Below are 26,365 nucleotides of genomic sequence, written 5' to 3'. Positions count from 1 at the left end.
TCCACAGGTAACGTCTACATTTATTTTATACCAAAAAAGTTATGTGCAACAAATAAACATTCTTACATATTTACATGTTTTTATTTACCAGTTAGCAAAATGGTATCCTAAATCTCTGATAAAGAATATTTCTATCTATATTAGAGAGGGAATCTTCCCAGTGAACTCCTTTTTACATGAATGTTTCCTCAGGAGCTTTCAAAGCATGAGTAATATTTTAGATGGACACACTTCACAGGTCGTATACACCTATTATTTAGGCCATGCTCAATACAGCTTCACAACAGTTCATCTCTTCTGGGCCAATTAGTTTCAGAAGGGGGCAGAGGATGTTTGATCAAGTGCCTGGAATCCTACTCTGCCCTTTGATTGTAGGGTTGTACTCACAAATTTGGATTCATAAATGTGCTGCCTCAAATGCTAAAAGGTGTAGAGGGGCAGGTTCACTGATGTATGCTGGAGGAAAACACAGGGATGGGTAAAATCCATATCCCCAAACAGTTCCTGGAAATGACAGTGAGGAGCTCTGCTGACATTTTCCTGACTTTTAAGGTAAAGCCATCACCTGTCAGTATTCATCAGAATCAACTGATGGTGCCAACTATAGCTTAGGAAGTAATTGCTGAGCAGTGTTTTTAATTTTTGCTTTTGAGACAAGTCTCATATAAGCCAAGGTTGCCCTTGAACTTCTGGTCCTCCTGTCTCTACCTCCCAAGTGCTGGGATTATAGGTATGTGCTACCATGCCCGGCTACACTTTCACTGTAGTCTTTTGAAAATAATTATAAATAAAAACAAACAAAAAAAGCAACAATATTAATCTCATTGTCCTCTATCTTACCTCATAGGTAAAGGATATCTTGTACCAAATGAAATACTTTTCTGTATGTATGGGTGTTTTGCCTGCGTTAATGTCTATGCACCATATGCATGCAGTGCCCTTGGAAGCCAGAAAAGGGCATCGGATCCCCTGAACTGGAGTTACAGACTGTTGTTAAGCTGACATGTGGGTGACAAGAGCTGAACCCAAGTCCTCTGCAAGAATGACAAGTGGGCTTTATTTCTTTATATGAAAAAAGTCGATGTCTTTCAACATTCTTACAGATAATAAATTTGAACCACTCATTCTAGCACTTGGGAGGCTAAGGCAGGAGGAATGCCAACTTTAAAGCCAGCCTGAGCTACGTACTGAGTTCTAGGACAGCCTAGGCTACAGAGATCATGTGTCTTTAAAAATATACAAAAGAATAACAATAACAAAAGAGTCGAAGGAGAGGCTACATATATGAAGCAAAAGTAATTTCTGGAATGCAGCTAGTGCAACTTGTTAGACCTGAGTTGCTCCAGTTTATCCTCCTGATAGAAACCAGCTGTGGGGAAGGGCCAGCCAGAGTCTTGGAGCATGCCTAGTTGGAACTTCTCGTACTCCTTCAAATACTATTACTACAGAGCGAAAGGCTTCACAGAATTACTGTAGGAGTCATTGTCCTCCTAGTCTGCCCTTCCACATTTATTGTTAGTTCTGCTTCAGTGTTTATTATTATTTTGTGGGTATGCTTTTGGAGACAGGGTTTCACTATATAACCCTGGTTGGCCAGGAGCTTGCTATCTAGACCAGGCTGGCCTCCAACTCAGAGATCCACCTGTCCCTGCCTCTCAAATGCTGGGATTCAAGGTGTGTGTCACTATGCCCAGCCAAACCCAGCTTCTTCAGTGTTTCAATATTCAGTCTGAAACAGTCATAATAATATTAGCAGTTTTATAGCACAGTATTTCTCTCCCCCATTCTACTAGGTTTAACAGAAGGTACAGAGAGGAACCTGAATTTCCTCAGGGCAAAACTACCAAATAAAACACAGTAGGGTCGCTTACTGAGAACATATACTTTAGCAAACCTTTTCTTTCTTTCTCTTCTTCTTCTTTCTTTTACTTTAAGGATGGGGCTGCTATAGCTAAGGCTGGTCTCTAATTTTCTATGTAGTCAAGGATGACCTTGAACTCCTGATCCTCCTGCTTCTACCTCCCAAATGAGGGACCAAAGTCAAGCATGAGCACACAGTTCGGCATTCTTACTTCAGACAGCACCTGTTAACTCTCACTGAGAAAGGGTATTCATTCTGTTAGGGCACAGGAATGTAATAAACAAACAAAAAATACAATCTATAATGGTGGTACTCCCAAGACTGAGGAAAGCAAAGGGAAGCCATGACGGATGTGGTGGATGGGATGCTCTCTCCTTTTCTTAAGTGTTGAAGACACCTGTAATAAGACAAGCTTTAACGTCACTCTGCTGAGTGATAAAAGACAGAAAGGATAATTTGGAATTGGGACCCAAGGGACTTGTTTAGCACAGCCTTGATATTGCTAAGTAGCAGAAATCTTGGCTATTAGCCATTTCCACTGCCTTGGGAGAGCTGGACGAAGGGGTATGAGATGATCTCACTATTTGTCCTCCAAAAATATCATTCAGTACTTTCTAGAAGTTCTTTAACTACTTCAGAAGACAACAATGTGTACATAGTAAGACAGTCATGGAAATGTTCACATTCGTGGGGAAACACAACCTTTGAAGAAATCAGAATTAAGCTGTCTTAAGAAACTGGTTAGAGCCTACTAAAAGGGCATTACAATTCATATTTTATACCTGCTCTGGGCCAGAACTCCTACAGTGCATCAGTTGTGACTGAAGGTCGTAAACCACTCAACGACTACTGACCGTTCTTTACAAAGCAAAGCCTGTTCCCTCCCTCCAAAAAGAAGGCAAATAAAAGGTCTCCAAATTTGCCATCTAGTTGCCTATTTTTAACATAATGATTAACCAAATCATATACAGAAACACTTCCACTACTTCTCAACCCAAGGAATAAAATGGCCGCACAGCCCCTTCTGGTAGAATGCAAGTTCTCTGTTTCATGGTAAGAAATGAAAGGAGGGATACTTCTGCCCCAGTCCAACACACAGAATGATTTGGTTTGAGATTTAAGACAGAAGGCACTTTTAACATCTCCTGTAAGATGCTAACCAGAGAAACACAGTCACCATGTCCTCCAGGTTTATTCAGATCACCTCCGGGTTTCTTCTCACTGCTGCTGTGTGGCTACTGGAGTGGGACAAAGTCTCCAGGTCTCACTTCCTGGTCTTTCTATGTGTTGTGTTTCTTCTGAGTCAGCAAACTGGTCCACGTGTCAGCCCTAAGGTTTACAAATTCAATATGTGATTCTGAAACACTTACTGACAATCCTTAGTGCAAGAAGAAACGAGAAAGGAAACACTATGGGTCAACCTTGGAGCACTTGGCTTGTGCTTATTTCAGTCCTAATACTGTTGAGCTGACTGGCACCAGTTTCAAAGGAACACATCTGTACTGAAAGGTCAGCTACTGTTTAAGAGGCTTTGCCCAAAAATGCCATAGTGGTTTCAGTTTTTCTCCATTTCCTACCATCAGTGTCCCAAGAGCCTCGGAATTAAAGGTCTGGTCACATGACATCCTAAGCAGTTAGGATCCATCCAGTTTTATTACTAGTCAAACTTGACTTGGATGTTCAAATTTAACTTCTTCCTCTCAGAGTAGGAGATGGAAGGGAACCAAGCACCCTACTGTTTCTGCTGTCAATCCCGCACCAGGGCTGTCAGCACATTTCCCAAGATGTTTTGTTGGTGTCTGCTATCTCCACTATGTATCAGTCATGATGAGCTGACAATTCCTCACTGCTACACTTCAACTAAACTGTACAGTGAGTTCTGCAGGGGTGGATCCAATGTTTCTACCTTTATTTACAAATATCACATGAATGGACTCTAATTGAATCTACAGGTTTAAATCCATCAGCTAAAAACATATTACATATTGTAAACATGGCAATATTTAATACAGTATCTATTCTAAAATATTTTCATGTTCATGATCACATTTGTTATACCTGAAATTGAATTTTTACACATTAAAGAATTACTAGCAATGGCTGCTCACTTTACGGTTAAGGACCGGGGGCAAGGGCTACATTTTATTATCTCAGAAACATCTTCAAGGTAAAGTTAAAGCTTGTCTTTGATTGGCTCGGTGTATCCTTTTTTGTATCCGGATTTAAAATGAAGATTGACACAGAAAATAGCTAGGGCCCCTTCTAATTTACAGTATTTTAAAAAATCAGTTTAAGATTCTCAGGGAAAGTGTCTGTTGTGAATTAAAAAAAAAAAACAAAAAAAAACCAAAACCTTGCAAAATAAACTTAATGAAAGAAGTGTTTGAGACAGTCGAGTGGGAATCCACCAGCCGTCAGTCTTCCTTAGGCTGCAGCTGTTGCTTCCAAGCCTCATTCAAGTAAACTAGTCGTTTGTAATTGATGATGAGGAGAATGAAGTTCAGCACATAAGTGGTGACGCAGATGATGCAAAACTCCTTCAGCACAAAGTACAGAATGTAGGCCAGGTACAAAGACCCCACCACGGACACGATGGAGGAGGTCATGAGAACAAGAGCTGCAACTGCGCTGGCCGTCATGCCTGCAAGAGAGAGACATGGCTAGATCAGGGCCTGGACTGGACAGAAGCTTCTCAACTGATAAGTAACAGGCTGTGGCTAAAAGCAGTAGCTTATCAATACTGACCTTACCTTCTTGACTCTGAAAACAGAATGCAAAAACCACCCGTCTGTTTTAACATTAAGCGGGCTGAATTTTACTGAAAGGACTGCTTCAGAGCTGCCAGGTATCTGATCTGTTACTATTTCACAAGAAGCGTGCACATGAACTATGCAAGCTTGCAATCACTTTAAGCAAAGATGTTGACAGTCTCCTAAAGGGCACAGGAACGAGGGCTGCAGCTTTCCTTTCAAGCCATACCTATTGGGTAAGATCCTCCCCTCTGATGTTTAACTGTAGGTTCCCTATCTGGGGAGAATGTTTAGATGGAATTTACCAAAGACCCAGACCTGTTGATACCTTTGCGAACACTGGCTGAAGAGGAAAAAACAAAACATAAAGCTTTGAAACACTTTAGGATAGCTAGCTGGTAAACAAGGGCAACTACAGCAGGCCAGTAAGCCACATGTGCATCAAAACAATCAGGAAAAAAGGCAGTTTGAGCCAGGTGTGGTAGCATATGTCTGTAACCCAGCATGCTGGGGCTGAGGCAGAAGAACTAAAGACTGGAGGCCTGCCTGGGTTACAGTAAGACCCTGTCCCAAGAGTGGGGTATTTGAAGCCAGGGCTCAAGACAAAAGTGTGTCTGGAGTCTTGACTCCCTTCACATGTACTGTTCTGTAACTGCCTAATATCAGAGAGACAAAGACTATGCCAGCGACACCACGGCTATACACATTACTTTCCAAGGTCAAAAAAAGACAGAGCTTATAGCTAGTGTGCCAGCAAAGCCTAGACTATGTTCAATTTTCTCAAATTGCACTGCCCCCACCTGTGCTAAATCACCTATGCTAAAAGTCGAAGCCTAATAGTTAGTGTTGACACCTTTGTCAAAGTTTTAAAATGATGCAAAAGCCAGGCATGGTGATCCACTCTATAATCCCAGCATTCAGGAAGGGAAGACAGGAAGGAGGTCTTCTGTGAATCTAAGTACAGCCACGGCTATGAGTTCTAGCCTCATCTGAGATATGTACACAAATAAATATTTTGAGAAATGATACTGGTGGGCTAGATATGAATATCAGTAGTAGATCTCTTATCATCTAGATGCACAAGGCTATGGGTTCAATAACAGCACTGCAAGCAAACAAACAAAAACTAAAATGATATGTAAAGTACTGCGTTTTCTCTGCTCAAATTTCAACAGTTACCTCCTAAACCTGTTGTGAGAATTAAGTGAGCTCAGTTAGAGCTTGACTATTTGAACTACAATAAGGTGCTCAGAGTGCCCTGTAAGCACTGTTACTCTATATAACTGCTGCATATACAGGCACTTGTTATTTGAGGAAAAACTGAGAACTTTATAATATGCCATAACTCTAACAATAGAATATTATATAGCTGTAAAAAAACCCAAAAAACCCCAATGTATCCATATAAAAATATGGAAAAAGACCCAGGCAGTTGGTGGTGCATGCCTTTAATCCCAGCTGAGGCAGTGAGTTTGAGACCAGCCTGCACTACAAAGAGAATTCCAGGAAGGCCAGGGCTGTTACACAGAGAAACCCTGTCTTAAAAAACAAAACAAACAAACAAACTACATACACACACATACATATATGGTCATTAAGACAGATCATAGATCAGTCAAGCAAAAAAGAAGAATCAAAGGGGGAGAAAAGAAAGTAAGCTGTAGGACAGGAGACACAGCATTTGCTTTTTATGTTTTGAAAGGAAAGAAATTAAGACCATGTGTTTGTATCTTTTATATATGCAAAAACAAACCAGAACCATAAACTGGCGGGGGGTGAGGGCAAAGGAGATAAAGTGAGGTGGAACTGAGGTGGGATTACTTTTCACCACACAGCACTATGTGAAAAAATTAATTTTAAATGATGACAGTCACATAGTCCACCAGGGATGTGTTAGATGATTCAAAAGAACTGACACTACAGAAGCACGTGGAAACTAGAAAAGTAGGAAAACGTGAGTGGAATAATGCATACGATGAAACTATGCATCATGAAATGGAACCAACACATTACTGTTATAAATGGAGACCTGCCTCGCCTCGATTTCCCACATAAGCATGGATGATTGTTTTCCCTAAGCACTTTCCTATAAGGGGAAAGGAGTTGTTCCTTGAGTTGGGATTATACTTTAGAAATCCCTCAGAACCAATAAATTTGAGATGAAAATTCTCCCTTCCAACCACAGAACCCCTCACTATGCTTCTACATGCACATACAAACATGACTATCCTATTCTTTAAACCCCATTTTCCTTTTTTTTTTTTTTCTGGACAGCATCTTAATCTTCACACTCACTTTTGCTTTAATGACTACACAGAACTTTCTAATGTGGATAAGCCCTCATTAGTTCAGCTGTTACTTACTGCTGAGTTCCCAGTGATAGCTTTGCTATTTTTTTAAAAATATTTATTTATTATGTATACAGTGTTCTGTCTGTCTGTATGCTTGCTGGCCAGCAGAGGGCACCAGATCTCATTACAGATGGCTGTGAGCCACCATGTGGTTGCTGGGACTAGAACTCAGGACCTCTGGGAGAGCAGTCAGTGTGCTCTTAACCTCTGAGCCATCTCTCCAGCCCCCAGCTTTGCTATTTTAAAATGCATTATCATTCCTATTTCTGCAGGATAAATATGTGCATTCAGAATTGGACAAACTTGATAAAACTTTTTAGAAAGAAAATCATATTCCAAATGTGAATCATACAAGCCAACTGCAGACTTAACCAATCACTGCACAGAAGAGCTGACAAACAATGGAACAGAATATTAAACAGTTGAATTGCAAAGCACAAATGGTAGCACTAGACCCAAAGCGAAACCACAAAACCAACATTTCAAAGGATAAGAGGATTATCACAAATAAGCTTAGTGGGCAGCAAGAGGAAATTAAAATACAGTAAAATTACAAAGATGGCTACTGATACTTGATAACTAGAAAATCTGTCAAGAAAACAACCTTTCAAATGAAGATTAGGGGAAAAAAATGAAGATTAGATGGAGACCAGATGACAGGAGTGGGGTGGGGGTGGGATGACAGCAATATGGCAATAACTGATAAAATCCATTTTAAAAAATCTTTTTTGACTCATTAACCTCATACCTGGAAATTTATTTCAAGGAAATAACTCAAGGAGGGAGGTGCTTTAAAGAAAATTGGATCCCTGTGGCATTATTTAGTAAAAATGTGAAACTGAGATGTTCACAGACACTTAGGACATTTATATTGAAAATAAGAGAGCATAAGACTTTCTTTTTTAAGCAAAAGGCAGGGCTGAAGATGTAACACAATTATACAATTCTGGGTTTGATCCCAGCACCACAGGGGGCAAACCAAAGACCCACTAGATACAGAAACAGTAGATACATAAATACAATGAAAATTATAGCAGTTTACTGCTGTTTACTTAATATGTGGTATTTTAAAATAGCTCGAGTCTATAATGTCATTTTTAAAAAGAGCTTACAAGAAGACTGGAGTAATAATTTCCACGAATGGGGCTGGGTTTCTGGACATCAGGACACACTGCGAGTCATGACTAAAGGTCCACTGACATCAAGGTCAATAAATCATAAAAAGCAGTGAATCACATTTTCACAAAAATATGCTGCACCATAGTGGTTCTCTATCATCAGCATGTGCTTTTTACTACGATGATATACTTTAGGGCGAAGACACAAGCATTGAATGGGTATAACAAGCTTATTTCTGTATCTCTGTATAAATACTTACCAAGTAATAACTGTAGTATATAAAATATAAGTCCAAAGACACTGTTTGGCTGGTTTAATACACCATCTTTTCCAAAAATGGAACCCAAAAGACCAAATCCTCGACCCCATCTGTAAAATAAGGAAAACCAGTAACCCTATATTTGAGATTCCCTAATTTTTAAAATGTAAAATTATTTGAAAATGTTATCCAATTCCAAAATAAACTATGTTCACAAAACACTTAAATATCTTTTGTTCCAAGAATGATTTATGCACAGAGGAAGGCCAATCACTAACTCCTGTATTGTGTCTGATTTATTAAAATGATGGTTTAATAAAAACTTCCCTAAAAAGCTCTGTATCTCCATCTAAGACCCCCAGGTTCACCTTCTCTTCTCCTGAGGTAGGTAAAGATTTCTTTCCTGACTGTACTCAAAGGAAAGCCTCTCTCAATTCAAGTCACCCTCTCAGACCTTTCCAACTAGGGAATTCTTAGAAGTGTGGGCTGTTCTTGCGCTACAGTGTTTAGCAAGGTCCCTGGCCTCCACCCATTCCACTTCCCACTCTCAGCTGTGACCACCAACCGAAGCCTCAGCCACTGCTGAGTGCCCCGCTGAAAACTACTGATGTGGTCCCTTCCAAAGCTGTACTCAAAATCAACACACTGAGAGCTGCTTACTGGAGACGTCACCAAGGTAAACATGAGGAACAGATACCCCAGGACAGATCGTTGAATGCAGAGAAATACCAGAAACACTGGTCTCTTCTAAAATCCTGCTCCCCAAGTAAAAATCTGATACCTCACATTCCACTCTCTGTTTTCATTAAAGTTTAACTTTTAAATTTGTGACTTCACATATTCAGAGTCTTTTAAAATAACTTTTATTGAGTTTGTTCTTTGACAGTTCCATACATGTATAGATTTCATTCTGTCCACCCCTTTAATATCTTTCCCACCTCTATTACCCATGCTTGAATCCTCTTTCTTAAGAAGAAATTATTAAAATCATGATTTAATAAGATAATACAAACAGACCAACAGTAACTGGATTAAAAACCTTAAGAGACTTCTGTTTTAACTCAGAATGACAGTGCTTCCTAAATTCAAAAAGGAAATAACTGTAGAGTTTAGTAGGATACACTGGAATATCACTTCAACTTTGCTGTAAAGACAAACGTCTGAAAATAAGAATGAATGATCAAGTCACGCTGGTTTAAAGGACTTCATGCCAAAGCAAGTGAACAAAACCCCTCCACACTGATGTTGAAAAAAAACCACTCCAATCTTGGAACTGAGAGCTACAGAGAATTTTTATTAAATAGACTTACATATTTCAAACAAATAAAATTTCAGTTCTATTACTTACATGTATTCTCTTCATTCATCAAATACTTATTGAAGAGTACAGACACTGAGGTACAGCACCCTACAGACAGCACTGCCCTCATGGGATTTACATTCTAGTTATGGCAAAAATAAAAATAAAAAAATCATTACCTAGTATATAACATTCAGGATTGAACAAGCCTACTCAGATACACAGAAGAATGGGGGTGGGACGTTCCAGGGCAGCACCTGGTAAAATGAAGTGACCTAGTGAAGACTTGTCAACAAAATGCAGATTTTGCTTCAATGGGCTGGCAGTGGGGCTAAGACTACATACAACAAAAGGAGCTAAGGCTGGGGTGCATGTCTGTAATCCCAGCACGCTGAAGGTTGAAGCAGAAGGATTATCATGAGTATGAGGCTAACCTGAGTTACACAGTGAGTCCCTAGTTCAGCCTGGGTTACAAAATGAGACCCTGTGTCAAAACAACAACAAAAATAACCAACTAGAAATGGATCTCCCATTTGAGCCAGCTGTAGCAATTGTAGTTATTTCTCAGAGTGGCTCCAGGCTTACACATCGATGTTTACTACATGCTGTGGATAGTGAGCTCAAACCCCAGAACTCACATAAAAGTGGAAGGAGAGAATCCACTCCACATGTGTGCCATGGCCATCCACCACCATCCCTGTCCACATCATGCACGCACAACTATATATAATAATAATAAATTTTTAAAAAATTATTAAATATAAAAAAATTATTAAATAATAAATTTTTAAAAAAGGGCCATTGCTCAATGGTAAAGACCTTTGTCATAAAGCCTGATAACCTGAGTTCAATTCTCAGGACCAACCCCTACAAGTTGTCCTCTGATATGCCGTTAACATGCATACACACACCCATAAGTAATCTTGTCTGAACAGCCAAAGAGTCAGTATTGGTGGAACATACAAAGAAAATAAAAGAATTAAAAACATTTTTTTTTTTAAATGTGTAACCCTGACTAGCCTGGAACTCAAAGAGATTTGCTTCTGCCTCCTTAGTGCAGCAATTAAAGGCATGAGGCACCACACAAAATGATTATTTTGAAATGGGTATGGTTGTATACCTCTATAATCTTGGGACTTAGGAGGCTGGGGCAGGAAGAGAATGAGAAGTTAAGGTCAGTCTGGGCTACAAAGTCAGCCTGGGCTACAAGTGATACTCTGTGTCCAAAATAATAATAATTCTAGGGGGCTGCAAAATGACTGGGCAGTTAAGAGTACCCACTGTTCTCGAAAAGGACCTGTGTTCAGTTCCCAGACCCCACTGTCAGGTAGCTCACAACTGTTTGTAACTACAGCTCCAGGGGATCTTATTACATACTCTATGGCCTCCTTGGGCATTGAACAAACATAAATGAACACACACACATACTTTAAAATAAAAATAAGTTGGGGGCTGGAGAAACTCTGGCTGTTCTGACTTCCAGAGGACCTAGGTTTGGGAAACACAGCAGCTCACAAATGTCTATGGCTCCAACCCAGAGGTTCTGACTCAACTCCCTCTTCTGGCCTCTTCAAACACCAGGCATGCATGTGGTTAACAGACATACAGGTAAGCAAAACACCATACAAATACATAAAATAAAATTTTTAAATAAAATAAAAATAAGCCATGAGTAGCAGTGTATGTCTTTAATCCTAGCATTCAAGAGGCAGAGACAGGTGCATCTCTGTGAGTTCCAGGTCAGCCTGGTCTACATAAGTGAGTTCCAGGACTGCCGGGACTATTACACAGAGAAATCCTGTCTCAAAAATCCAATAATAGTGCTAATAAAAACAAATAAATATAAAAAGCACTCTAGCCTCAGTGTTAGTTTAGCCAGGTGCTGATATCTGGAAGGCGCAGGTCCCAGAACTTGCTCCCAGATGGAACACAGTACAAAGAAATGATGCAACAATGAGGACTTTGACTTGAGGAGCTGGGAAAAGAAGCTGTGTTTTCTGAGCTAGGAAAGATATGATCGAAACTCAGCTTTGGTTTATGTTGTCTTTATGCATCTACGTAGAGGTGACAGATAAGCAACTAGATGTATCAACTTGCAGCGCAAGCTAGAGATAAATTTGGTAGTCAGGATATGAGTGGAATTTTAGAGTCAGGAGACTTATGACATCAACAATAACCTTTGATAAATGGTTAAAGGCATCAGAGAAGGCAAGAGTGAACATGTGGCTAAGGACTTTGGTGATTTATGTTTCTGTTTACATAAACACCAACTGATCTTGTTTCAGTTGTCAATCCTTTGCCTTCAGATATTCTCAGATGCCATATTTCAGTAAAACAACACCCAGACAACATTAACACACTGGGTTTCCTTAAGTAACTTCAAATCTGGTGGCTTTCCCTTTAATTGTCCCTGAAAGTTAAATGCACTTCCTATATACCTTGAAATGGAGACTGTGATTTCTCATCAAAACCTGGCTGAGGGGATGAGGAGATGGCTGATTTTGTAAAGTGTTTGCAATGTAAGTAAGGAGATCTAAGTTCAAGCCCCAGAACTTCTGTAAAATGCTAGGTGTGATGGCACCTGTAATCCCAGCTAGGGGGTGGGGCACAGGCAAATGAATACCTGGGACTTGCTAGGGGTCAGCCTAGCCAAATCAGTATGTCCCTGACCAGTGAGAGACTGTTTCAAAAAATAAAGGTGGGAATATGCAGATGGTTCAGTGGGTAAAGACCCTTGCTGCCAAGCCTGACAACTTGAATTCAATCTTCAGGATTCACATACATGGTGGATGGAGAACTGGTTACCTCAAGTTGTCCCCTGACCTCCAAATATTTCTGTGGTATATATACACAAATATGCATAAATAAAAAAGTAAAAAATTAATAAGGAAGAGGGAAATTAAGAAGTCATTCAGCATTGACCTCCTGCCTCCACATGTACTGGATACACACACACACAGTCTGAGAACTCATCTGAGGGCATTCCAACCACTCATTTCTATGAACTTTACCTCTTTTTTCTTTTCTTTTCTTTTCTTTTTTCTTTAAAGTTTTGATGTGAGGTCTCTCATTTTGTAGCCTATACTGGCCTAGAACGATGTAGCTCAGACTGGCCTTAAACATGTGACAATCTTCCCGCCTCAGCCTCCCAAGCATGATTACAGGTGTGAGCCACCATTAACCATAACCACCAGAAAGCTGTCTTTGGACAACACTGTTTTTTTTTTCTTCGAGGGTTTCTCTAGCCCTGGCTGTCCTGGAACTCACTCTATACACCAGGCTCACCTCAAACTCAGGAGATTTACCTTCCTCTGCCTCCTGAGGATAGGAATTAAAGGCATACACCACCACTACTCAGCTGCAACGTCTTTTAAACTGCTTCCTTGAAGTTTAATGCTGGTATTATGTCTTAACAACTACTAAAGGGAACATTCATATGAATACTTCATTTACTAAAGGAATGTTGCCAAAACACCTATAGCTATATATTTTTATGTTGCACTTTAAAGAAGATTAATATTAATAATTAATGGAGAGAGAAGGCTTTGACCTTCAAGGTCATGGTATGTCACCCAGTTAGAATCAACTCAATCAGGATAGCTTTGAATTAATAGTAATCTCCTGCCTCTGTCACTCAAGTACTAGGACAACCAGCATGGTACCTCACCTAGCTTTAATATTTCCTTTTCAGGTAGTCTGCCAGCTAGGCATAGTGAAGCAAGCCTATAACCCCAACACTCCAGAAGTGAAGCAGAGCACAAGGTCTAAGATGAGTGCTGTGAAGTATATAAAGTTTGATTTCATGTTTTTAGTCATAAAAAAGCAAAATTATAGTGCTATAGGGAGACAACCCAACAAGTTTCCTCTAGGTTTGGAGGCAGATTATTGGCATTATAGGCGGCGTACACCACTATGCTCCACCATTTTATCTTTTGAGACAAGGTCCCTCACCAAATCTAGAGTTTGCTGAGCCACAGGGATCCACCTGTCACTGCTTCCCTAGCCTCTAACATTTTGTATAGGTGTTAAGTGCTAAGGATCTGAACTTAGTTCCTCACACTTGCATAGCACGCCCTCTGTTCAATGAGCTATCTCCCCAGCTCTACTGGAATTCTTGATGTAAAATATATAGGAGATAGAACAAACTGGAAATACAAGACCTCACCATGTACTTTTTGATTGGTTTTTTGAGACAGGGGCTCATTATGTAGCTCTTGCTGGTCACAAACTCTGTATGTAGACTAGAATGGTTTCAGACTCAGAGTTCTGCCTGCTTCTATAGGCGGGGCGACGAAAACGAGAATTCTGGGAAGAGGAGAGGTCAGTTGTCTGTCACCCAGTCATAAAGGAAGTGTATCACTGATAAACTGAGAAGGCCTCTCTGATAAACGTACCAAGCCACATGGCTAACACAGACAAGAATTATGGGCTAATTTAAGACCTAAGAATTGGTTAATAAGAACCCTGAGCTAATAGGCCAACCAGTTTATAAGGTAGACGTCTGTGTGTTTCTTTGGGGCTGAACAGATACAGGATCAGGCAGGACAGAAACCTCTGTCAACACACCTCTACCTGTGATTAACAGAATACATCACCACATCTAGCAGATTTATGTTTTTTAGCATATGTACACACTGCTTTGCTTTTTTGTTTTGTTTTTCAAGACAGGATTTTCCTGTGTAGCTTTGGAATCTGTCCTGGAACTTGCTCTGTAGACCAGGCTGACCTCCAAGTCACAGAGATCTGCCTGCCTCTGCCTCCTGAGTGCTAGGATTAAAGGTGCACACCACCACCAGTTGGCTCTTTTTTCTTTTTAAAAACAGGGTCTTACTATGAAGCATTGGCTAGTTTGTTATATTGGTACTTGTTATATTGCTGACTTCAAATTAATGGCGATCCTTCTTGACTCAACCTCAAGTGGTGGGATTACAGGCACGTGCCATTATGCCCATCTTAATTTATAATTTAATACTAGTTAAACTAGAGAAAATAAAATCTTTACATATGAACAAACAAGCACTGGCATATTGCACCAGCAGCAGCAAACCAATGTAAGCTGGAAGAAGCATCTTAGCAGATGAAGACCAAGAATTGTGATCTTTACAAAAATTCAGCCTCGGTGCCAAGACTGATGGCAAAAGACTGAAAACACAGTGTGTTGCCTGATGGGGCAACAATACTAAAGAGTGTGTGTGTGTGCTGGGGAAGGGAGAATAGCTCAACTGGTAAAGTGCTTGCTAAGCAAGCATGAGGACCTGATGTGGTCCATCAGTACCCTTTCAAAGAGCCAGAAATGGTGAGTCGGACAAGCAATCCCAGCACTGGGAAGCACAAGAGGTTTCCTGGGATTTATCAGCTGGCTGACCTAGCCTTTTTGGTCGATTCAGGCCAATGAAGAGATCTTCTTAAAAAATAAAGTGGATTGTGCCAGAAGAACAGTCAAGGCTGGCATTGAGGCTGAATTTTTAAGAAGTTAGTTCTAGCCAGGTGCAGTGGTAAGCACCATTTATTTATTTTTAATCTTTCTAAGATTTTGTTATTTTTATTTATGTGTATGAGTATTTTGGTTTATGCACCACATGCATGCAGTGCCTATGGAGGCCAGAAGAGGGCATTTTATTCCCTAGAACTGGAGTTAACCAGCATGTGCTTGGTATTAGGAATTGACTCAGGTCCTCTGGAAGAGCATTCAGTACTATTAACCACTGAGTCATCTCTCCAGCACCACCCTTCCCATTTATTTAATGGGAGGGCTGAGGACAGAATCCAGAGTGTTCTATTTCTGAGTTCTAGTTCTAGCTTTCTTTATCTAATACCCTTTAAAAGAATTATGTTTTGAGCTTGAGTGGGGTGGGTGGTTTCGAGACAGGGTTTCTCTTCTTGCCTTGGCTGCCCTGGACTCACTCTGTAGACAGGGCTGGCCTTGAATTCAGAGATCTGCCCACCTCTGCTTCCCTAGTGCTGGGATTAAAGGCGTGTACCACCACTACCACCGTCGCAGGGTGAGATCATAATACTCTGTCAGAAGCAGACAAGTATAAAGAGTGAAATGAAAACAAGGGGCCTTCGAGAGGGCTCAGCAAGTATTGTGGCTGGTTATAATGTCAACTTGCCAGAAATCAGAATAACCTAAGTAGAAAGCCTCTCCTGAGAACTGTCCTGATAGCAGTGCAGATCAAAAAGGTGTGACTGAAGGCAACTATTCACCTTTTGCTGGCTTTGCCTTCTGTCTTGCCAAGGAGCTGATCTGCCCTATTGCTACTGCTGATTCCTTCACTAATATCAGAAACAGTATTTCCGTGCTTCCCTCATGGACCAGTGGCTCTCCAGGAACCTTTCAGATTTCCTGCACCAAACTCTTAACACCTCGGGCACCTAGCCTTGTGGACTAGGCAACCACTGGGTTGTAAATCTGATGGATGGGAGACATCTACCTTGGGACTGCTCTGGGTGCTGAGTCATTCACTCAACTTCAAAACAAAACAAAACAAACAAACAAAGAAACAAAAAACCAAAAAGAACAAGCCTGGTATGGTGGTTCATGCCCTTAAAGCCAGCACTCAGGATGCAGAGGCAGATGGATCTCTGTGAGTTGGAGGTCAGCCTAGAACAGTGAGTTCCAGGACAGGGAGGGCTGTGTAGAGATCTGGTCTCAACAAAACAAACTAAAAAAAAAAAAAAACCTGAGCAACTAACAGGTTCTCAGTCTCTGGGTGTGATCCAACACAATGTTTTAATGCAAGCTGACTTAAATTCTTTGATACATACATATGTACATATGTAATATATATTCATCCCATATAATCCAAGAGAATCCATTTAATCTAGAGAATCCTGAATAGTACAAATAAAGGCAACTGCCAGCCATCCAGACGACTTGAGTTTGATTCCCAGGACGCAGGTGGTGGAAGAGAACTGACTCTAGACAGTGTTTTCTGACCTCCACATGAATGTCATGGCACACGGCACCTCCTGACCCCCAATTATAAAATAAAAATATAAGAAAAAAGTTTCTAAATAGTGAAAACAAAAGTTAGGAACTTCAAGGGAGATAAAAATCAGCTTTGAAAAATGCTTTTCACTGATTATCATGATCGTAAAAACTTAACAAAAAATTCAAACTTGACTTTCCAACCAAATGAGATCTACTTAAAGAAAATGTAGCAGGACTAAATCTAATCCTTTCATGTAAAGTTACTTTAATTACAACATAAAATCTATGAATTGGCTACTGTTCAAAGATGAAGATGCACTGAAGATTATATATTACTTCATTTTGTATAAAATTCAGAATGAATACTCTGAATAGGATCAAACTACTCACGGTCTTTTCTTCTAATCCTATAAACAGAATGTGCTAACAGTGGTTTTGTACTTTTGGGGATTAGCTGTCATTCAAGAGTGGTACCGCTCTGAGATAACCAACCAGAGGCACTCTCACCTGCCAGATACAAACTTTAACTATTGCAGGGATGACTATATGGGAGTTTGGGGAAGGGAAAATGATGTACTTATACTCTCAATATATATATTTGGATTTTTCAAGACAGGGTTTCTCTGTAGCTTTTGGTGCCTGTCCTGGAACTAGCTCTTGTAGACCAGGCTGGCCTCGAACTCAGAGACCCGCCTGCCTCTCTGCCTCCCGAGTGCTGGGATTAAAGGCATGCGCCACCACTGCCTGAAAAAAAATAAAATATTTTTTAAAAGCTTTTAACAGTTGATGAAATAGTATTTGTTGTTGGGCTGGAGAGACGGCTCAGTGGTTAAGAGCACCGGCTGCTCTTCCAAAGGTCCTGAGTTCAATTCCCCGCAACCACATGATGGCTCGCAACCATCTGTAATGAGATCTGGTGCCCTCTTCTGGCCTGCAGGCATAGCACTGAGAATACTGTATACAAAATAAATAAATAAATCTTAGAAATAGTATTTGTTGGTACAAAATACTGCTCCCCTGTAGTTTTTTTATTATTACAACTACAAAATAACTTTGCATCTGATTCTATGTCCAGTTTTTACAATTCTTTATCCTGTCCTATTTAAGTATTGAAATGTTGATTGTCAGTTGACTAAACTATTTGAGTTTGTATTTTGCATGTCTGATTTGCTTTAGTGATACATTTTAAAAACATATCCATCCATCCACAATGGATTGTTAATTAGTATTTGTATGTGGGTATGTGCGAGTTCATGTTGAGTGGTGCACACGTGTTTGTGATCAACTTCAAATCTTGAGGTCAACCTCACATTTTACTCCTCAGAAGCTGTCCACCTTGCTTTTTGCAGTCTCTCACTGTTGTAGAATATTATTGTTAAGATGTGTTGCATTTGGTTATGCTGTGAAACATTTTAATGATGCAAAGATGTGTTGCATTCTTTTATGTTGCATTGTTTAACTCCGTGAAGCTATACACTTTGCCTGTCTAAAACACCTGATTGGTCTAATAAAGAGCTGAATAGCTGTTAGCTAAGTGGAGAAAGGGTAGGCAGGGCTGGCAGGCAGAGAGAATAAATTGGAGGAGGAAAAGAGCAAAGAGGAAAAAGGAATAAAGAGGTGGACATCAGGGGCCAGTCACCCAGTGACACAGCAAACTACAGAGTAAGAAGTAATAAAAAGTGTATAAAAACAGAGAAAGGTAAAAGCCCAGAGGCAAAAGATAGATGGGGTAATTGAAGAAACAAGCCAAGGTAAAGCCAGACATTCATAAGAAAGAATAAGTCGCAGGCGGTGGTGGTGCACACCTTTAATTTCAGTACTTGAGGAGGCAAGAGTCAGGTGGATCTTTGTGAGTTCAAGGCCAGCCTGGACTACAAAAGCTAATTCCAGGGCAGGCTTCAAAGATACAGAGACATCCTGTGGGGAAAAAAAAGTCTTCACGTGTATTATTTTGGGAGTTGGGTGGCAAGCTCCCAAAAGTTAAGAGCAAAGAACAAAGAGTAAAAAACAACCAACTAGAACCTGCCCTTGATTATGTTAGGCTGGCTAGCTAGGGGATCTCAGGAATTCTCTGGTCTTTGTCTTCCTAGCACTGAGATGACAAAAGCTAACCACCACAGCAGAATTTTTGTGGGTACTGGGGATTGAACTCAAGTATCACGCTTGCCTGGCAAGCACTAACCACATGAGTCAACCCCAACTCCTACCCAGTCTCTAGACTGGAAATTAACATTTTTAAATAATTTGAATGTTTTGTCTGCATGTCTATGCACCACATGTACACCTGGTGCCAGAGAGATCAGGAGAGAGAGAGCTGGATCCCTAGAGCTACAGTTAGATGGATGGCTGTGAACCACGGTGAGTGCTGGGAACTGGACCCGAGTCCCCTGCTCTCAACTGCTGGATTGGAAATTTCAGACTCTTCACCATAGTTTGGGAAACACTGGGCTAGCCTTAGGAAGTTACATGTGTCTTTAGCTTGATCAGCAGATTAAATATGGATAAAATTCTGAATAAATCTCTGTTGCTTAAGATGCTGTTAATACTTCAAGTAATTTAAATTTTTAATATTTAAAAATTAGAAATCTGAAGCATACAGGAGCATATTTTTAAGCATGTCAATATTTAAATGTAGAATAGTTCAGCTTTCACAAACCAACAAATTAACAGATCTCACACACAGCTTTCCTGTTTCCACAGTTAAGTAATAAAAGTCAGAACCAGGACATGGTGTTTCCTATTAATCCAGCATCATGTCCATAGAGATTATTAAAGGAGAAGAGACTGGTAGAACATTCTCTGAAAGAACTGAAATCTTTATGTGTATATGGTAGATGCATGTGGAGCCTGAGGTTGATGTGGATTGTCGTCCTCAACAGCTTCTCTACCTTTTTTTTTTTTTTTTTTTTTTTTTGAGACAGGGTCTTTCACTAAACCCGGAGTTCACTGATTGGCTGAACTGGCTGACTAGCAAGTCCCAGGGTTCCTTCAGTCTCTACCTTCCCAGTGCTGGGATTACAGACAGGCCTCACCCAGCCATTTCTGTAGCAAGCACTTTACAAACTGAACCATCCTCCCAATTCTCCCCTAACAAAACCTAACTATGTTAGATTAACAAATAAAGAGTCTTTGGAAGTACCAGAATGTTCTGTTAAGCCTGCCTGGACTTCCCAAAGTTTAAGTAATTTTAATTCAAACAACAATTAAACATCCAGTTCAAAGATCTGAGGATGGTTAGCCCAGCTAGCAGCAGTAAAAATATGATATCTTCCAGTTGGGTGGTGATAGTGCAAGCCTTTAGCCCCAGCACTCCAGAGGCAGAGGCATCCAGATCTCTGAGTTTGAGGCCAGCCTGATCTATAGAATGAGTTCCAGAACAGCAAGGTCTACACAGAAAAACCCTGTCTCAAAAAGAAAAAAAAGAAAGAAAGAAAGAAAAGAAAATATGAGAACTTTTTATTTGAGAATAAGACAAAACAATAGCAGTGTTTGTTCAGTGGTATTTCCAAGTAACTAAATGCTGGAAGGTCTACTGAGGCTTCCTAGGGGAGAGAAAGCAGGTGTACAGGCTCTTTCAAGCTAGCTACCACCAAAAAAAAAAGGGGGGGGGGTTTCAGAAATAGTGCCAGTATAAATAAGTTTTCGGGTATGAGGAAGGAAATCAAAAGCTAGATTAAATGATGAATTTTATGTTAAATGTAGGGAGCATGAGACCTCTGAAAGTCATCTACCTAGACTGAGGCTTTGGGTGGAGTACTTCCCCATTACTCCCACTCTTCTTTAAAGGATCCACTGAGAGTAAACACTCGTTCAATTTTTTTTTTTTTTCGAGACAGGGTTTCTCTGCGGCTTTGGAGCCTGTCCTGGAACTAGCTCTTGTAGACACTCGTTCAATTTTACACTCACTTCCAGAGGAACTCCACTACGCACTTCTGGAGGAGTTGGGGGTGTGAACAGGAATGAGAATGTCCTTGGCATCAAGTCTTCTACCTTAAGTGAAGCACTTCTTGGGGCAGTAGGAGGCTGAGGCGGGGTCAAGCTGCCCTCACCCTCTCACAGCAGCCCTACGCCAAGCTCTCTGTAGCTGGGATCACAAGTGTGCACTTAACCCAGTTCTAATGTATTTTTACTTGTGGGTGCAAAAGCCCCCATTACTCCAAAACAAAATCCTAAATTTCCATTCTGCATAAAATTCCTTCTAGTTCCTCAGTAGCTGGAAAGATGTGGTTAAGAGCGCACACTGTTCTTGCAGAGGATCCAAGTTTGATTCCCAGTAACCATGTCAGGTGGCTTACAACTGCCTAAAACTCCAGCTTCAGGGGATCTGACACTTCCTTCTGGTCTCTGCAAGCACCAGGTATCGACATATATTCACACAGGAAAAATATTTATACTAAAAAAAGGTTTTTTTTTTAAATAAATTCCCCAAATAAATGATTTAGGGACATATTCCTATCTGTAGATCATCATGAAATGAGACATTAACTGAGAAATTGGAGAAAAGACTTTAGAGAGTTTTTTTTCAACCTGGGCTCAGAGGTGTGTGCCTGTACTCCTAGGCATTTGGGAGCCTAACATAGTCAAGGCCAACTTAGAAAACACAAAGTGAAATCTCATCTTTTAAAAAACATCACACAGGGCTGGAGGGATGGCTCAGAGGTTAAGAGCATTGCCTGCTCTGCCAAAGGTCCTGAGTTCAATTCCCAACAACCATCTGTAATAGGGTCTGGTGCCCTCTTCTGGCCTGCAGGACAGAATATTGTATCCTAAATATATATATACACATACACACATACACACACACACACACACACACACACAAATAAAAAACATCACACAGAAAAAGCAAGTCTTGCCAGTTGGGGGGGGGGTGGTGCACACCTCTGGAGGCAGAGGCAGGCAGATCTCTGTGAGCTCAAGGACAGCTTGGTCTACAGAGGCGTTCCAGGACAGCCAAGGATACACAGAGAAACCCTGTCTCAAAAAGTCAAAAACTAAAAATGAAAGAAATAGAGGTTAAAATAAAGCCATGTAAAGATGAAAAATACACAGAGTCTGGATACTGTATGTTATTATGTTCTCTTTAAATTGTTTGAATGCTGAGGAAAAAGCAACAGCTGCTAAAAGATATTTGTTTATAAATGCTGCTAAATTAATCCAAGATAGGTATTTTGAAAATACCTTGATTTTAAAATTAAGTCAAAGGTGTGTTACTTTGAAGAATAGGTTTTGCTTTTGTTTCCACAGGAAATGAGAGGGCTGTGGATTCATTCTGGGTTAAGAAAAACCAGGTTTGATCAAGGAAAATCCCCTGTGAAATCTCCAATAGAAGCAGATGGCCCAGATGTCTGAGTTCTACATCCAGAATAGATTCAAGACTGCTGCCTGAGATGAGCAAGCCTCACAGGATACTCCAATCATGACTTGACCAAAATTATAAATTTTCTTTAGGTCCCCATAAGATTATCAGCACCCCCAATCAGCAGGAAGTTCCTGGAAAACTATGCCCACATTCCCAAAAAATGGATTATGGATGTTTGCCTTTATTTAGAATGTTGGTTACAAGTTGTTATGGATAATGGTCAGGAGAAAAGCTAAACAAGTAGATTCAGAGTTCTTGTTTTAAAAAAGCAAAAAGGGGGAAGTGCTGTGGGACAATGGTCATTTATCCTGTCACTTGCATTATTTTTAATAAAATGCTGATTGGCCAGTAGCCAGGCAGGAAGTAGTATAGGCATGGCAATGAGAACAGGAGAATCCTGGGAAGAGGGAGGCTCAGTCTCCAGTCGTGACCCAGCTGCAGAGGAAGCAAGATGTGACTGCCTCGCCAGGAAAAGGTACTAAGCCATGTGGCTAACATAGATAAGAATTATGGGCTAATATAAGTTATAAGAGTTAATAAGAAGCCTGAGCTACTAGGCCAATCAGTTTATATTTTTTTTAAAAAAAGCATATCTTGTGAAATTTAAAACAGCAATAGAATCAGTAAAGAGCAGATAAAAACCTACAGAAATGAATGCTCACTGGTGGAGTACCTGCGCCCTCATCTTGGTGGAGTCACCTGTTGGGCTTATTGGAATCTGTTTATTTGTAATTTTCTTGGCATCGCTTAAAAATGTTTTACATCTTCCCCTCTTGTTCTTTCAGGGGCTCCAAACACGTTAGACTGATTTTGTTGACCCTGGTCCAGTGACTGATGACTTACTGATATTTCCATTTTTTATCTTTCATTTCTGCTAAATTATTTCATCTTCAAGTTTACGGAGTTTTAAGTGCCTCATCTGTGTGCGCTTTTCTTCTCCACCTCTATATGTTGTGTGTGAACAGAATGCATGTGTTTATCTTCTTTGTGTTATCTATTTCTTTTACCTTCTCAAACAAAAAAAAAATTTATTTCAGTGTCTTTCTTAATCCCAGTGTGTCATATATGAAACTGATTTTCCTCCTGATTTTAAGGCACATTTCCTGGTTCTTTTCATGCTTCGTAATTTTGAATGCTTAAACACTGATTTCTCTTTTGCCTTAGGTTTTGTTTTGGCACAGTGTTAAGTTTCTTGGAATCACCCTCCAAAATTGCTTCTTCAGTGAGAGGGTAGTGCAACAGAGCCTTTAATTAGAGCAGATATACTCTGGCAAAAAGGAACAGACTATGCCTGGCACAGTATGAAGTCATGGATCATTCTGCCTAGGGCTTTCCTCGGGCAGAGTAGCCCCCTCTCACCTCTCACCTAAGTGCAGATCAATGCTCACCAGACCAAAAGAAACTCTCTGCCTGTCTACAATTTTCTTTATCTTTCCTCCCTATGTAATCTACCTTCAAACTTTCTTCCTCCTCTCCTACTCTACCCAACTTTTATATCTAGCTTCTCAACCAAGGTAAGACCTCCAATCTTAGTGGCCATGGTGGCACATGCCTTTAATCCCAGGGCTCAGGAGGCAAGAGACAGGCAGAGATCTCTGAGTTTGAAGCCAGCCTGGTCTACAGAGTGAGTTCCAGGACAGCTGGGAAAGAACTCCTGTCTCAAAAAACAAAGCAAAAAATACAAAAAAGGCCACCAAATTTTATTTGGACTCCTTACTCTATTCTGCAGCCTGCAAACTTCTATATGAACTGGAGTAACCAGAGAGTGCAGGTTTGTCTCCTTTCTCTCAGAGATCACTGGCCACTGTGACCTATTATTACCTACCCATAAGCAACAAACTGCTTTCTTATACAATGTCTAACAGCTTTCTAGTTTCTTTTTCTTTTAGTGTTGAGGACAGGACTGAGGGCTTTGCATTGGCTAGACAGCACACTGGACCACTGAGCTAGTTTTCTGGGGTTTGTTTCTTTGTGAGACAGGGTCTTGCTCTGTGGCTCTGTCCTGATGGGAACTCACTATAAACTTCTGATTTCATTAGGTATTTCTCCTATGTCCCCAGCTTCTTCTCATCTGTGTGCGCTTTTCTTCTCCACCTCTATATGTTGTGTGTGAACAGAATGTATGTGTTTATCTTCTTTGTGTTATCTATTTCTTTTACCTTCTCAAACAAAAAAAAAACATTTATTTCAGTGTCTTTCCTAAGCACTGGGATTGTAGACATCAACCACAGTTCAGAGTTGTGGCTAGTTTTGCAAACCATTCTCTCCAAGTGACATTTCTGAAACCGTCACATACTTTCCACCTACAGCCTTCATGAACCCCTCCATTCTAACGACGCATAGCCCTCTAATAAGCACCAATCATTTCAACTCTCTCATTTGTTTCACACCCACTCAAAAATCCTACCACAGCCAGATTTGATGTTGCATGCCTAGGAATTCTAGAACTCAGAAGACTGAGGCAGGAAGACCACAATTTGAGACCAAAGGGAACTACATAAAAGGGGGAAAAAATTAAAAAGTTAACAAAAGCTCAAACTTACCATAAACAATTCACAGAAAATAGTGAATAGTGCAAAGAGGCCTGGCAGAGGGTTCTCAGAGTAGCATTGAAAAGCCACTTTTTCCAGGTCAGAGATTCAGGAGAAATCATCAAATATGAAGCAATGACCTTGGTATACAAGATTGTGTGGGGAGAAAGAGGTAGATATTGAGGACAGTGCCAACACTGGATAAGCCCAGAGGAAAAACTATTGAGTGGGGTTGAGAAGCTGGGGACACAGGAGAAATACCTAATGAAATCAGGATTCAAATAGCATTCTGACATAAAGCTATTTTGGCAAACATCTTGGCATTCAATATTGGTTGAGCTGAATAATGAACACCAGTTATCAATTTTTTACCTCACAGTTAAACCAGTATCTGAATGATGATGTCTTTTTATATTATTTTAAAAAGAAGTAATAAATGAACAAAGTACAGAATTCGAAAGTTGTGAAATAGTATGGATGAAGTCTGAGGCACTGTGTAAAGTAAAATAAACTATCCAGCTGGATGTGGTACACATGCCTATAATCTCAGCACTCCAAAGGCACGAAGATCAGGATAAAGAAGCCAGCCTGGGCTGCAAGAGACCTTCTTTCAAAACAAAACAAAAACTACTCACAAAAAGACAAACCAGGCAGTGGTGGCACATTCCTTAACCCCAGCACTCAGAAGGCCGAAACAAGTGAAGCTCTATGAGTTCAAGAACAGTCTAGTATAGAGAATAAGTTCCAGGACAGTTAGGAATACACAGACAAACCCTGTCACAAAACACACAAAAAAGACAATTATTAAGTAAGCTTTGCTATATATATTTTACCTCTATTTTTAACTTTTTTCACAATCAAATTTTTCAAGTTTTATTTTATTACTTAACTCTTTTTTAAAAATGTAGCTCAGGTTGGCCTTGAATTATGTAGCAAAAGATGGCTGTGAACCTGATTCTCTAACCTTTACATCCCAAATCCAAGTAGACTCTATATCCAACTTAAAGTTTTATACTCAACTAATTTGATCTTTTTTTTGTGCTTCTCTTTGTTTTTCTGAAACAGGGCATCATTCCATAACATAGACTGGCCTCAAGTATGTTAACAATCTTCCTGCCTCAGCCTCTTGAGTGCTGGGATTAAAGACCTGAGTTACAACAAAGTTTTAAAGTCACAAAATACTATACAGAAGCCTATAGTGGTGTGCACACCTTTAATCCCAGCACTTAACAGGCAGAGTCAGGCAGATCTTTGTAAATTCGCCTACAAGGTGAGTTCCAGGACAGCCAGGGCTGTTACAGAGAAACCCTATCTCAAAAAACCAAAACCAAACGAACAAAACACAAACAAAAAAAACAAAAAAAAAAAAAAAACTATACAGAGAAAGTATCTTTCAATTCTGTCATCCATCCATCTCCAGAGACCTTCCACTAATACATCTATTCCCTCAGAGATCATCTAGATATGCTTGTACATCTTTTATTTTAAAGATGAGTGGACCCAGGCAGTGATGGTGCACGCCTTTAATCCCAGCATTCAGGAGGAAGAGGCAGGTGGACCTCTGTGAGTTTGAGGCCATCCTGGTCTACAAGTGCTAATTCCAGGACTGCTAGGACTATTACACAGAGAAACCCTGTCCCCCGCCCCCCCAAAAAAGATGAGTGAATGTAGATTTAAGAAAGAACTCCCTAGGCCGGGCGGTGGTGGCGCACGCCTTTAATCCCAGCACTCGGGAGGCAGAGGCAGGCAGATCTCTGTGAGTTCGAGGCCAGCCTGGTCTACAAGAGCTAGTTCCGGGACAGGCTCTAAAAAAGCTGCAGAGAAACCCTGTCTCGAAAAACCAAAAAAAAAAAAAAAAAAAAAAAAAAAAAACTCCCTTGAGTATGAGAGGTTCCAAG

At 40.3% G+C, this 26,365-nt stretch overlaps 1 protein-coding gene across 2 annotated transcripts in view; it reads right to left on the bottom strand.

Moving 5' to 3' along the window:
* The window catches only part of Vkorc1l1 (vitamin K epoxide reductase complex subunit 1 like 1), a 49,545-nt gene continuing 23,180 nt past the window's right edge, over positions 1-26,365 (bottom strand). Inside the window, exons 2-3 of one of the 2 annotated variants that reach the window (XM_038345181.1) lie at positions 8,341-8,450; positions 1-4,502 (exon numbers count right to left, since the gene is read on the bottom strand). In XM_038345181.1, coding sequence (XP_038201109.1) covers positions 4,276-4,502; positions 8,341-8,450 — 337 coding nt within the window. In that variant the 3' untranslated portion in view covers positions 1-4,275. The remainder of the gene's footprint in view (positions 4,503-8,340; positions 8,451-26,365) is intronic. The other variant, XM_038345182.1, reaches the window with a different exon arrangement.

The sequence above is a fragment of the Arvicola amphibius genome, chromosome 10, assembly GCF_903992535.2.
Source record: "Arvicola amphibius chromosome 10, mArvAmp1.2, whole genome shotgun sequence".
Lineage (NCBI taxonomy): Eukaryota > Metazoa > Chordata > Mammalia > Rodentia > Cricetidae > Arvicola > Arvicola amphibius.
Note: the sequence above shows the minus strand (reverse complement) of the source record. Positions and strands in the feature narration are given on the sequence as shown.